The following is a 12,403-nucleotide window of genomic DNA, read 5'->3' as shown; positions in this document are numbered from 1 at the left end:
ATCTGTTTCACTGAGTATTTGTTCAGAGAGCTTTGTGAATAGGTCGTTCCAGGCAGTCTATCCTCCATCATCCATTCTACTGCCATGCTGCTGCTTGGGAAATCTTATTCTAATGGTGTGAGCCAGACAATAAGAACTTGCATCTTGATGATACATTGTCTCTCAAATCATCTCAAAGATTATTCCACAATAGCTTCAATTCTAGTGTAGCAACTCTGCCTGGATAACCATGGCACCCATCAGGCCAACAAAATACTATAAACAGCTATGAGGTGAAAATTCAATATCGAGAATATCGTTGACTTGGGAGACATCCCTTTCTGTTTTTGAATAACATCACTGGATCTTTAACATTCAATTGACCTAGGTTCAATGTTGACACAGGACCTAGGTTCAATGTTTCATCTGAAACACAGCACCTGTGACAATGTAGGATACCCCCAATGCAGTATGTATTGGCAAACATACATGAAACTCTCAGTCTGGTTTGGAATCCCATTAGTGAAGTGATTTTGCTTGCATCAGATGTAGGGCTGACCAAAAGAAACACTGGAGAGACATTGCAGATTGTAATAATCATATAATAATGATAATCCTTACTTTTGGTATAGCACCTTTCAGGTCAGGAAGATGTCTCAAAACACTTCACAGGATATACTGTTAAGAGTGGGTGAATATAGCAGCCAATGCCCCACAAACAGCCATGAAGTGAATCAGCAATTTTATTTAGGGGGATTTTTGGCCAGGACACCAGGAAAATTTCCTTCTCTTTTTGAATAGTGCCATGTGATCTGTAACATCCACCTGAATAGGCAATTGGGGCCTTGATTTAACCATGCATCCAAAGGACGACACATCAAACAATGTAACACACCCCAGCACTCCATTGGGGTATCCGGTTGGATTATATACGTTCAAAGTCCCGACACTGAGCTTGAACCCACAACCTTCTGACTCAGAGGCAAGAGTGCTACCAACTGAGCCAGCCTGATACTATGGGTAGAAGTCCCAATCTAGAGGGTTGAATATTTTTCTGATGGTTTTCTGCCTCTCTTGTTTATTCTGCATTGGAAATAGTGTGAAGAGAAAGAAGCATAAGGTGGGGCAAAAACAAATGTAGAAAACTGAAAAGAAATTATAAATAAATTAAGACTTATCCACACCTCTATTGGCTGAACAGGGAAACACTGAAATTATTGTTCTGTAAATTACAAAATTCTGTGACAGATATCTCTTATTCATAGAGAGTATATTTTCGTAACAAAATTCTTTGAATAGTTGGCATGTGTTGATGACAATCACAGCTATTTGTGTGTGTTATCGTTAGTGCTGCAATGCGACATATCCTGCAGGAACTGAACATCTGTCCCATTGGTGTGATCTCTTCAGCAATTAGCAAGTCAAGAAAGATGAAATTCATTCCAAAACATGATGCTCCAAATTCCTCGTGTCTTAAGATCCTTCTTTTCGAACTTCATTCCTGCAGAATTTTGGGAACTTAAACTTGAAAACTAAAAAATTCTGCACAATCTTAAATCTGAAGGTGACAGTTTTAAGACTATTCTCATGAGAAATCTCCATGCCTCAGACTCAACAATTTGTCCAAAAATGTCATAAAAGTATTTTTAATTCACCACAGAGAAGCAGATGCTCCTTGTTCAGCGCAAATGTATTGCAATTGAAGGGTGTTGTTTCGGATGAGCTACTATGTTCCTGTACTTCCACTTATCTAGAATGATGCTGCTAAGGAGTTAGTAATTGCATTGTGTGTACATTGGAGGAGGAAAGGGTGAGGAGGGCTTGAACTCCCTTCTTGCTGGATTACTTAATTTTAATACAAAACAAAAAATCAAAGAATATTTGTATTAGAGGATTACTTTGTTGTATATCTCATCCTGATTAAGCATATAATCCCTGGCAGCATGCAATGATTTTCTCCATGCCACTATCTCTCCTGATTTCCATTCAGTAACCCCTCCCCAAATGTCCCAGTTACCCTGTACAAATTGTGTTTGATTTCTCTTCCTTCTAGTCATACACTCCATACTCCAGGAAACTCTGACATGTAAAGGTAAGTCGCACAGAGCTTTCCGATCACACTCTATGAGCTGTGCTCTGTCCACCACGGTTCACTTGCAAAGAAAGCACAGAGCCTCAGGAGAAAATTGTCACAAGAGAAAACAAGTTAGTTGTTTTTGCTGGAATAGATGAGGGCATTTTTTGTGCAGAGAAACTGGAAGTATGGACAGAATGAAGACACAACTATGGATTTGATAATAATAATAATAATCCTTGCATTTGATTTAGGCGTACTGATCACAGGGACTCTTCCCACTGTTAACCCTGCAAGCAAAACCCTAATGAATAGGGTTGTCCTAGTTGGACAGGCAGTGGGAAGCTTGCAGATATCGCTCTCAATGACGAGCTATGTGGTTTTCGCTGATTAGACTCTAGTGGTACCTCAATAATAATAATAATAATCCTTGCATTTGATATAGCGCTTTTCACGTCGGGAGGACGTCCCAAAGCGCTTCACAGAACACACTGTAAAGTGAATTGACTGTATATTTGTGGGCGAATGCGGCAGCCAATTGCGCACAGCAATGTCCCACAAACAGTCGAGATTGAAAATGACCAATTTTATTATTGTTTTTGGTTTTGGAGGGATTATTATTAGGCGTGTGGAGTAAGGAAACTTGCCCAAGGTTTCGCCCTGCCTGGAATTGAACTCCGGTCTCTCGCTTGCAAAGCGAGTGCTCTAACCACTGAGCTATAGGACTCCACACACACGCTCAATGCACACCCAGGGATCCCCAAGCTTTGGCTCTTGCCAACCTGTTCTTATACTCTCCGGAAATAGGCAAGCAGGGTGCATTCTTCTGGGGAGAGAGTGCACATTCCATTCCAGACATCATAATTTCTATGTATAGGTGGCAAACAAGGAGCTCTCATTCTGGTTTGGATACTCTTAATTATGGAGATGGACTTCTGCATGTGACAGACATTCAGCTGATCAACAATGAAAATGAGTGAAGTTTTGGAGCAAATTACTGTATCAATAGTCAGTAAATATATTGGTGTTCACTGCTGCACAACAAATAGATGCAAGTGCTTAATGTATTCAGCATTTAAATATAACTACCAAGCACTCATAATTTAAGGAGCATTTAAGAAGAGACACCTTCTTAAGTCATCTGGACCATCAAGTCTGCTTTTTCCACATATCTTTATAGTACTATCATAATAATTCTTGCATTTCATATTGCACATATAACATAGAAATGTCTCAAAACACTTTACAGGTAATTGTTGTCAGATACAATGGCTCTGTATTTGCAGGCGAACTAGGCAGACAATTTGTGCACAGCAAGGTGTCACAAACAACCATGCAGTGAATGATAATAATAATCCTTGCATTTGATATAGCGCTTTTCACGTCTTCTAGATGTCTCAAAGCGTTTCACAGAATATGCTGTAAAGTGAACTTACTTTAAATTTGTGGGTGAAACACAAACACACAATTTTATCAGAAGGATTTTATTAGAAGGATTCTTGGCCAGAACACCAAGAGAACTCCTCTTTCTATAATAATAATAATCCTTGCATTTGATATAGCATCTTATCACGTCACTGAGACAACACAAATCACTCACAGAATATACTGTAAAGTGGATTGACTATATTTTGATTGTCGTGGTTTCCTTGAACAAGCAAACTGCCACAAACTCTGATTTCTTGTGGGAACTGTCTGCAAAGCTTCCACCCCTCTTCATTGTCTTTCCCACGCTTGTTGCAATTTTAGCTCCTCTGATATGAAATTGCTGTTTCGGGAGATGCCTTGAGATTTCAATGGTTTTGATCATTAACTGGTTCGTCTCATCTCTGTAATTACTTCAAGTCCTTAGAACATAAGAGATCTGTGACTACATAAAAACAGTACTAAAACATGACCAATACAGTGAAAATCGGATTCCTCAACGTGTAAAATACAAGAAATATGCTGCTCCAGCTTGATCCAATTTCATAAATAACAGAGGAAAAATAAACTATTTTCCCAATTTTCTACCTCGTTTTTGCAAATAAAACACAAGGTAGGTAAGATACAAATTTGAATGAAATCACTTTATTATTGTTGTTACCGTGCGTGATTTCATTGTAGATGAACATTACACCAATTTCCATAGAAATGGCATGCAGTGAGATGCAACAAGTGCTGAAATAAACACAACGTACAGTCACAAAGTACTTGGGCATGCACTTGCTCAAAAGCAGGATTGAAATCCTTCACATTACAAAACTCACCAATTTATACTAAATACACGTCTCGGAAGAGTAGCTTACAAGCACCAATAAGAACTGGCCTGAAACAAATCAATGAATGAGCAGTACTTTCACAACAGCTTGTTGACAAACACCAGGTACAGCAACTGAAGATGCATCAGACATTTAAATTCAGGTCACATCAAAGGTTTTAGCTACAGTATAATCTTAGAATCTTATTTTTAAATTTAAGTTAATCAGTAGCATATTATGACTTTTTTTTGCGTAGACAACAAAACCAGAATGATGAAGGATAAAAAGCATAGCTGATACGGCAAGTAACGTGGAACAAATTGTTTTTTTCAAACAGACTAGTATTTATTTATAGATATTGCAGTCAGATTTTATGTTGGCTTGACAGTCTTTAATTACGTTTTAAATGTTTCAGTAGTTTATGTTTGCTTCAGTTTGTCTTGTTTCGGTAGTTCGAGAAATGTACGATTTCTTTGTCAGTCCACAATTCAATTTCTCAAATGCACTATAACATAGTGGATTTTATACTGTGAGACAACAAATACTTCACAAATGAAATAAGAGCAAACTACGTGATAATTAAAAGACATAATAACGTTGCATTATAACTGGAGATATCAGGGTGCTGCTCAGAGGTACTACATTTTCTATCACATTCATAAGAACACTGCTGTTGCTGCAACAATGCCTTCAAGTCAATGTCCTTCACTGAGGTACACACTGTCTGATTTTGTTACACATACTGTGCTGCAACAGAATGTTATTGCTTTGGTTTCTGTCTCAGCCACATATGTAACAAAAAATGTTTTGCATGCAATTCCCAACTTTTTCACATCTTCCTTGCGTCATATGATTGATGCTATTTTCTTAATACTGTTCTTTTCTGTTTAATTAAACGTACAAGACTGTCAAGCCCACTTATATGGCTTTCTCTGCTAATATACGCAGAATTATTAAAGTTGTCAAACTAAATGTGTTTTCTCTTCATATCGTAGTCTTGGCTTTATTCTACTGGAAGGCTGTGAGAGAGTGGTGGGAAGCCCCGCACACAGATCTACCGCAGAGTGTTCAAATGCAAGAACCCATACCTGAGATTAAAATGATTTAAAATGGGTCCTGACGAAAAGTCACCGACCTGAAACGTTAACTCACTTTCCTCTCTCCATAGATGCTGCCTGACCTGCTGAGTGTTCCCAGCGACTTCTGTTTTTATTTCAGATTTCCAGCATCTGCAGTATTTTGCCTTTTGCTTAAAATGATTTCCTTTCTCTCACCAACCATAAATGTCAACTTAGTGTCAAACCAGAACACCTGATAAATCATAATTATGGAGCGACTTTATCTTTGGTTTAATTCAAACTAAAATACAAATCAGGTACTTTGCTTACATAGATCGTGTTTTCACTCTTTATTTGGAATGACATCTGTTGTTTTGAAAGATAAATCTGTGGCAGTGGCCTGATCTGCACCGGGGAGCGGGTAATGCAAGGGATCCATGTCAAGTGACAGGCCAGCGAGCACACTGGGTATTGCAGAGTCCCTAAGCGAACACAAACATGCTGTCAGTCACAGAGCCCGTGGGGAATTATCTCCCAGATGAATAGCTGCAGAAATGCTAATATTTCCACAGGAAAACGTGTATCTTCACTTTTCCCTAAGGAGAGTAACATATGGATCCCAACACCCAGAACAGTTCTATTGTGAGTCAGTAACCGGCATTAATAACTTTCTGGCTGATGTACACCTCTTTGGGTTTTCATAACATGTGCATCTAACCTTCCACTCAACAGTGAAAACACAGTTTCATCTGAGAGTTCCAGACGAAATATGGCATTTTGTCCTAGCAAAATAATTCCAGCTACTGATGAATTTCCCTTGTTGATGAAACTAATAGTGTAACTAACAATATTGTACTAAATGATGTGGTATGAGGAAAATACAGTACTGAAGATACAGCGGTTTTATCTATTGAAACAGATCATAATATCCATCAATGACAAATACTTCACCATGCTGCTTGGAATTTCACAGTGATAGTTATCATGGGATTGTCCCATATCCAGCAATTTGATCTATTCCTCATATTAATTTTAAATGGCTTAATTGTTTTGAATATATTTTAACTATTTACAATTTTGACAGTAGGTTTCACTATATACTTTGACAGACAACAATGACCTAATCTGTGACAAATAAGACATGTAGAACATCCTGAAAAAAAGTTGAACTTATAGCAAAAGTATTTTGGCTACAACATTTCATTTTCACACCACCAATTATTGTGCTCTGTCTTTTGTTGACAGTTGTCAAATGGCTGCGAAATGGGGCTAACCAGACCAGCTGGTTCCCAGCTTTGATACTTTCCACAGATCTGAATGTTTGCAGCCTGAATGTGATGGGATGATGAACTACTTTACTCCTGGCAAACCTATTCCAGACCTTGGTTTGTATTTCATGAAGAAATCATTTGTACTTTCCCTAAACTGATGACAAACAATGGTTTACAATGATCTTCTGCAAATGACTGAGTTTTAGGCTGCATTGCGATTTTATTTAAAATATAATTCTGATCTTTAACATAAGATAAAATGTTGTAAGGTCCATAGCTTCTGCAGTAAAACTGGGGCCCCAGAAACATATACAAATGAAGAATACATATTATTCTTTTGCATTATCAAATGCAGGGATTTAAATTCACCTGTTAAACTGGCAAAACATTTCCTGTTTGGTGATGGGGATATTAATCGGTAAGATTAAAACTAGTCCCCTGTGTTCATGAGATGCAGCAAGTGATGAGTACTTGGCTCATCCAATGTCAAACTCCCTTGGAAGGAGGGCAGTGCAACAATAATACCTATTGTCTGTTATTGCACAATCCTTTAATGAATTACCAAAGTAAAGATTTAATTAAATACTCTTCAGAGCTTAGATATCATGTTGCAATGTTTAGATTCATGAAGTCTCTGTCTACTAGTCAGCATCCATATAGTGTTAATAAAACTGTGTGGTAACTAACAAGAATGTATAGAAAATATGTCTCACAAACCTTAAGGAGGAAACCAATGGATGTATAACACACACTTACATAAGAAAACACTGGGCTCTTTTAGTGGCTCTGTCCAAAATAAGAAAATCACCATACATTGATTTTAACAGAGTAATTAACGACTGAATTCACTTCCAGTGCTCCATAAATTAGCACTACTTTGTAGACATGACCCAGTGCTGTGACCTGATGCAGTAATATGCATTATCATTTAACTAGTAAGTATGATGAATAACAGGTATTTATATCGATGTAACAAGAAGTCTGAAAAGCTCTGCAGGGCAGAACTGGTCACATATTGATAAAAAGGTACAAGTTTTTTCTTTTCGCTATTAAATAATCTAGATTTTATTTAACTATAAACATGGCTTATCAGATTAGATTATTTCTAGACTGCTACACAAAATTCTCCTGGCTGTTCTGTTGCAATGAGGATTTCATGCCACTATACAGGAAGAGATGGGTTGTTAAATCAGAATTAGCTGGAATGAAGATAATAAATTCCCATTTTATAATGAGAATTGGTTACATTTAGCAACAAAACAAAAAGTTATCTCACAGGACGAAGACTGTGTGTTACTTTTTGAACATGTCCTGAAGAGGACCTGGAAGATATTTTAAGACAGTGTCCAGAATGCTCTCCTCTTCCTCCTCTTCATCTCCACATCCAGCTGGTATAGCTTTCTTGGGACGTGTCAGACTTCCTTCTGCTTGTGCTTCCATTGCAGCCTGGGCTTCAGCTTCCTGCTCTTCTCTCTTTTTTATTCCATACTGTGGAGACACAGAGAAGTGTAACGATCAAACAAGTTCTTAGATGTCCTATATCCCATCAGATGGATCAACATTAAGATCCTCATTCTCACTTTCAAATTTCTCCAGCATTGCACCACCCTTTCCCCCTTAACTCTACGTCTGAAATTACTCCCTCTTTAACTTCAGCCTGCATCACGCCCCCTGCGAGTGAGGTTACAGCAACTTTGCCCCTGTCCACTGGAAATCTACCCCTAAATCCCTCCACCCTTTCCTCTCTGTTTTCAAATCATGCTTGAAAACCCAGCTTTTTTATTTTGCTTTTGGCCACCTCCCTCCAAATGTTGTTATTGACAATGGATGTATAAAATGTGACTTTCTCAAACGCATTAAAATATCTAATTGCAATTTCCTGTTTGTGAATATTGGATTTAAAGATTTGTCAGTAACTTGTGAATCCCAAACTGATACATTCTCCCAAAAAAGACTCTTGTGTTTGTTCACTGGCCATTTTTTATTGAATTCATGATTTTCTATTTGGAGAATCTTTTGTGAGTTTTGCAATCCGACATTCACACACCTGGACTTGCAGTTAGCTATTCGAATCCTGTTTCCGAGTAATGCATTTTACAAAAACAACAACAACTTGCATTTATATAGCGCCTCTCACGCAGGGCACTTGACAGTTGCGAGCACGACGCTGAGCTGGGGGGAGGGGGGATGTCACCATAGGCGCGGTCAAAGAGGAAGGTCTTCAGGCGCAATCTGAAGATGGGGAAGGAAGGGGAAAGGAGGAGGGAAAGAGGAAGGGTAAAAGCTCGGCTACAGATGGTGGAACAGAGAGCATGAGGGACATGCAGGAGGCTGCAGCCAGTTGAGCGGAGGTAGTGGTGGGTTGGAGAGTAAGCAGGACGGAGAGTTAGGGAGGTGCCAGGGTATAAAGGAATTTGAAAACGAGTGTGAGAATCTTGAAACCGATCCATTTGGCGATAGGGAGTCAGTGGAGCCTGGCTAGAACTGGTGTGATAAGGGTACAGAGTTTAGTACGGGTGAGCATGTGGGTGGTGGAGTTTTGAATCAGCTGGATCTTGTGTATGGTGGAGCTGGGGAGACCAGCAAAGAGGGCATTTGAAAAGTCGAGTCAGGAGGTGAGTGACAAACACATGGAGGAGTAAGTTGGCTGTGTCTGGGGTAAAGTATGGTCAGAGGTGGGCAATGTGGCAGAGGTGGAGGAAGGTGATCCTGGTCAGGGACCGGATGTGAAGAAATATGGAAAGTTGTGGATCAAACCTGACTCCTAGGTTCCACATTGGTTCGGTAAGACTGAGGGATAGGCTGGGGAGGTTGAGGAGGTCAGAGCGCAGGATGGAAGACACTGACGGGAGCCAAGGAGTATGGCTTCCATCTTGTCAACATTTTAGTGTCCAACATGAGTTCTGACTTGTAAAAGATTTTCCCCAAACATTGGAGCAGTGTTAACAACATCAGTTCTATGATACAGACATCAAGGCCATGTCTTGCTTTCTATCAATTCCTTAAAGACAATGTCTCTCCCAAGTCCAGCCAATACCTATCACCTCTTCTCACCTGGAAATCTACACTTTTATTGGTGTATTAAATTTACTATTCTCTGATCTCCTCCAGCACTAATGCTGAATCTGCTTTCATATCAAAAGGTTTTTACCTCACCAACACTCTCTAAAGACCAAATCCATACAAGATTTTAAGGGTTTGAGACTACCCTACAAGAAGGGTGCTATATAAATGCAAGTTGTTGTTGATGTTGTTTACACTGCTCCAATATTTAGGGAGAATCATTTACCAGTCAGGCTACAAGGTAAGCTTTGTATTACTGATTACTTTCTCACCCCCAGCATTCAGCAACCTTTTGTGTTTTTCTAGTAAAATTATTCCTTCTTGAACTTTCCTCTCCAAGCATAATTTGATGTCCACACAATTTATCATATGATCTTTAAGCTTTAACACATTTATTTCTAAGCAACTCATGAATTCTTCACATCCCTCAGGCTTGATTTTCTACTCCAAATCTGGAGGAGTCCTGTAGCTCAGTGATTAGAGCACTCGCCTCGCAAGCGAGAGACCTGGGTTTGATTCCCGGCAGGGCAAAACCTTGGGCATGTTTCTTTACTCCACACACCTGATAATAATCCCTCAAGAAAAAAACAATAATAAATTGGTCACTCAATCCATGACTGCTGTGTGCAATTGGCTACCGCTTTTCGCCCACAAGTATACAGTCAATTTACTTTACAATCTATTCTGTGAAGCGCTTTGAGATGTCTAGAAGACCTGAAAAGTGCTATATCAAATGCAAGTTTTATTATAATTATTTAGAATCTGCAGGCTTTTTTAATATAACTTTGGTGTCACTTAACTGCTATTGGTTCATTTATCGCTTTGTTGCTTTTACTCTTTCCTTGCTCGAGTCCTGCGCCATAAGGCTTGCCCCTTCACCCAATTTAGTCAGAATAAAATGATGTCAAACCCACAGTATGTGAGAATTATTATTAAGTATTGTTATGCCTAAGAAGTAGCAAGTACTGAATACGAGGACACAATATGATTTTGTGAAATTATGTTGACAGTAATAATAATAAATGATATTAATTTCTGGAGAATGTCTGAAAGTGACTTACTGTAATGTGTAAAATGTCTGTGTATTTTGTGGGCAAACACGACAACTAGTTTTGTGCACAGCAATGTCCCACAAAGCGAATGATCAATTTTATTTGGGGCCAGACATCGGGAGAACTTCCCTTTTAATTTGTTTGAGTTGTGCTATAAGTTTGGTAACATCCACTTGAACAAGCAGACATGCCTCAATTTAACGTCTAATCCAAAGGACATCAACAACAACAACAACATGATTGCATTTATAGAGCGCCTTTCACGTCGGGAGGATGTCCCAAGGCGCTGGACAGTTGGGTAGAGACCCGAGCAAGGGGGAAATGGTCAGGGTGAAGGGAGGGAGCGAAGAGGGGGTAGAGAGTCGAGAGGGGAGCTGAAGGCACGGTTGAAGAGAAAGGTCTTGAGACCGGCCTTGAAGGAGGAAAGGGAGGAGGCGGCGAAGGCACTGGGGGATGGAGTTCCAGAGCCTCGGGGCTGAGAGGCTGAAAGCCCGGCCACCGATGGTAGGGCGGTTTAGGCGGGGGATTTGGAGCAGACCGGAGACAGAGGAACGGAGGGTACAGGCAGGTAGGTAGGGGGATAGTAGGTCGGAGAGGTAGGAGGGAGTAAGGCCGTGAATGGCCTTGTAGGTGAGGGTGAGGATCTTGAATTCGATCCTCTGGGGGATGGGGAGCCAGTGGAGGCGAGCGAGGGTGGGAGTGATGTGGTCGCGGTGTCTGGTGCGGGACAGTACACGAGCTGCAGCGTTCTGAATGACCTGCAGCCTGTGGAGGGAGGTGGCGGGAAGGACGGTGAGGAGAGAGTTCCCGTAGTCCAGCCTTGAGGTGGACCTCAATAATGCAGGGCTCCCTAACACTGCATGGAATGTTTGCCTAGACTGTGTAACAAATATAATTCTGTGCATGACAATATTGCTAGAGTATATATTATTTTATCATTTCACAATTATTATCAGTTATCTGTAGGATAACAACATTCTTGATTTCAATAAATCAGATCATTTATCTCCTTACAATATAATAGGTAATTCCAGATCGTTGTTTGTTGTATACAAGGCAGATTGTTTAGCTGGAATGCACTGCTTGAAAAGGTGGTGGAAGCAGATTTGATAATAATAATGATAATAATAATAATCCTTGCATTTGATATAGCGCTTTTCACTTCTCCTAGACGATTCAAAGCGCTTCACAGAATATACTGTAAAGTGAATCGACTGTAAATTTGTGGGCGAAACGTGGCAGCCAATTACGCACAGCAGTGTCCCACAAACTGTCGTGGATTGAAGTGACCAATCTTAATATTGTTTTTTTTCTTGAGGGATTATTATCAGGCATGTGGAGTAAGGAAACTTGCCCAGAGTTTTACCCTGCCAGGAATCGAACCCAGGTGTCTCGCTTGCGAGTGCTCTAACCACTGAACTACAGGACTCCGCTTGAAAGAGCTATCCAAATCGATAACAACTTTCAAGAGAGAAGTGGATAGATATTTGGGGAGGACAAATTTGCAGGGCTATGGGGATAGAGCAGGGGATTGGGATTAATTTGAATAGCTCTTTCAAAGAGCCGGCATGGGCACAATGGGCCGAATGACCTCCTTCTGTTCTGTATTAATCTATGATTCTATAATTCTATGATTTACAACACTGCCAATTCATTTGAAACAACT

At 39.9% G+C, this 12,403-nt stretch overlaps 1 protein-coding gene across 3 annotated transcripts in view; it reads right to left on the bottom strand.

Moving 5' to 3' along the window:
- Positions 1–5,492: 5,492 nt before the first annotated feature.
- LOC103177635 (complexin-1) overlaps positions 5,493–12,403 on the bottom strand; it is a 142,695-nt gene continuing 135,784 nt past the window's right edge. For all 3 annotated transcript variants that reach the window (XM_007891883.2, XM_007891885.2, XM_007891884.2), the window contains exon 4: positions 5,493–8,110. In XM_007891883.2, coding sequence (XP_007890074.1) covers positions 7,916–8,110 — 195 coding nt within the window. In that variant the 3' untranslated portion in view covers positions 5,493–7,915. The remainder of the gene's footprint in view (positions 8,111–12,403) is intronic.

The sequence above is a fragment of the Callorhinchus milii genome, unplaced genomic scaffold (assembly GCF_018977255.1).
Source record: "Callorhinchus milii isolate IMCB2004 unplaced genomic scaffold, IMCB_Cmil_1.0 Scaffold1, whole genome shotgun sequence".
Taxonomy (NCBI): Eukaryota; Metazoa; Chordata; class Chondrichthyes; order Chimaeriformes; family Callorhinchidae; genus Callorhinchus; species Callorhinchus milii.
The sequence above is the reverse complement of the archived record's forward strand: the minus strand, read 5'-3'. Positions and strand labels throughout refer to the sequence as shown.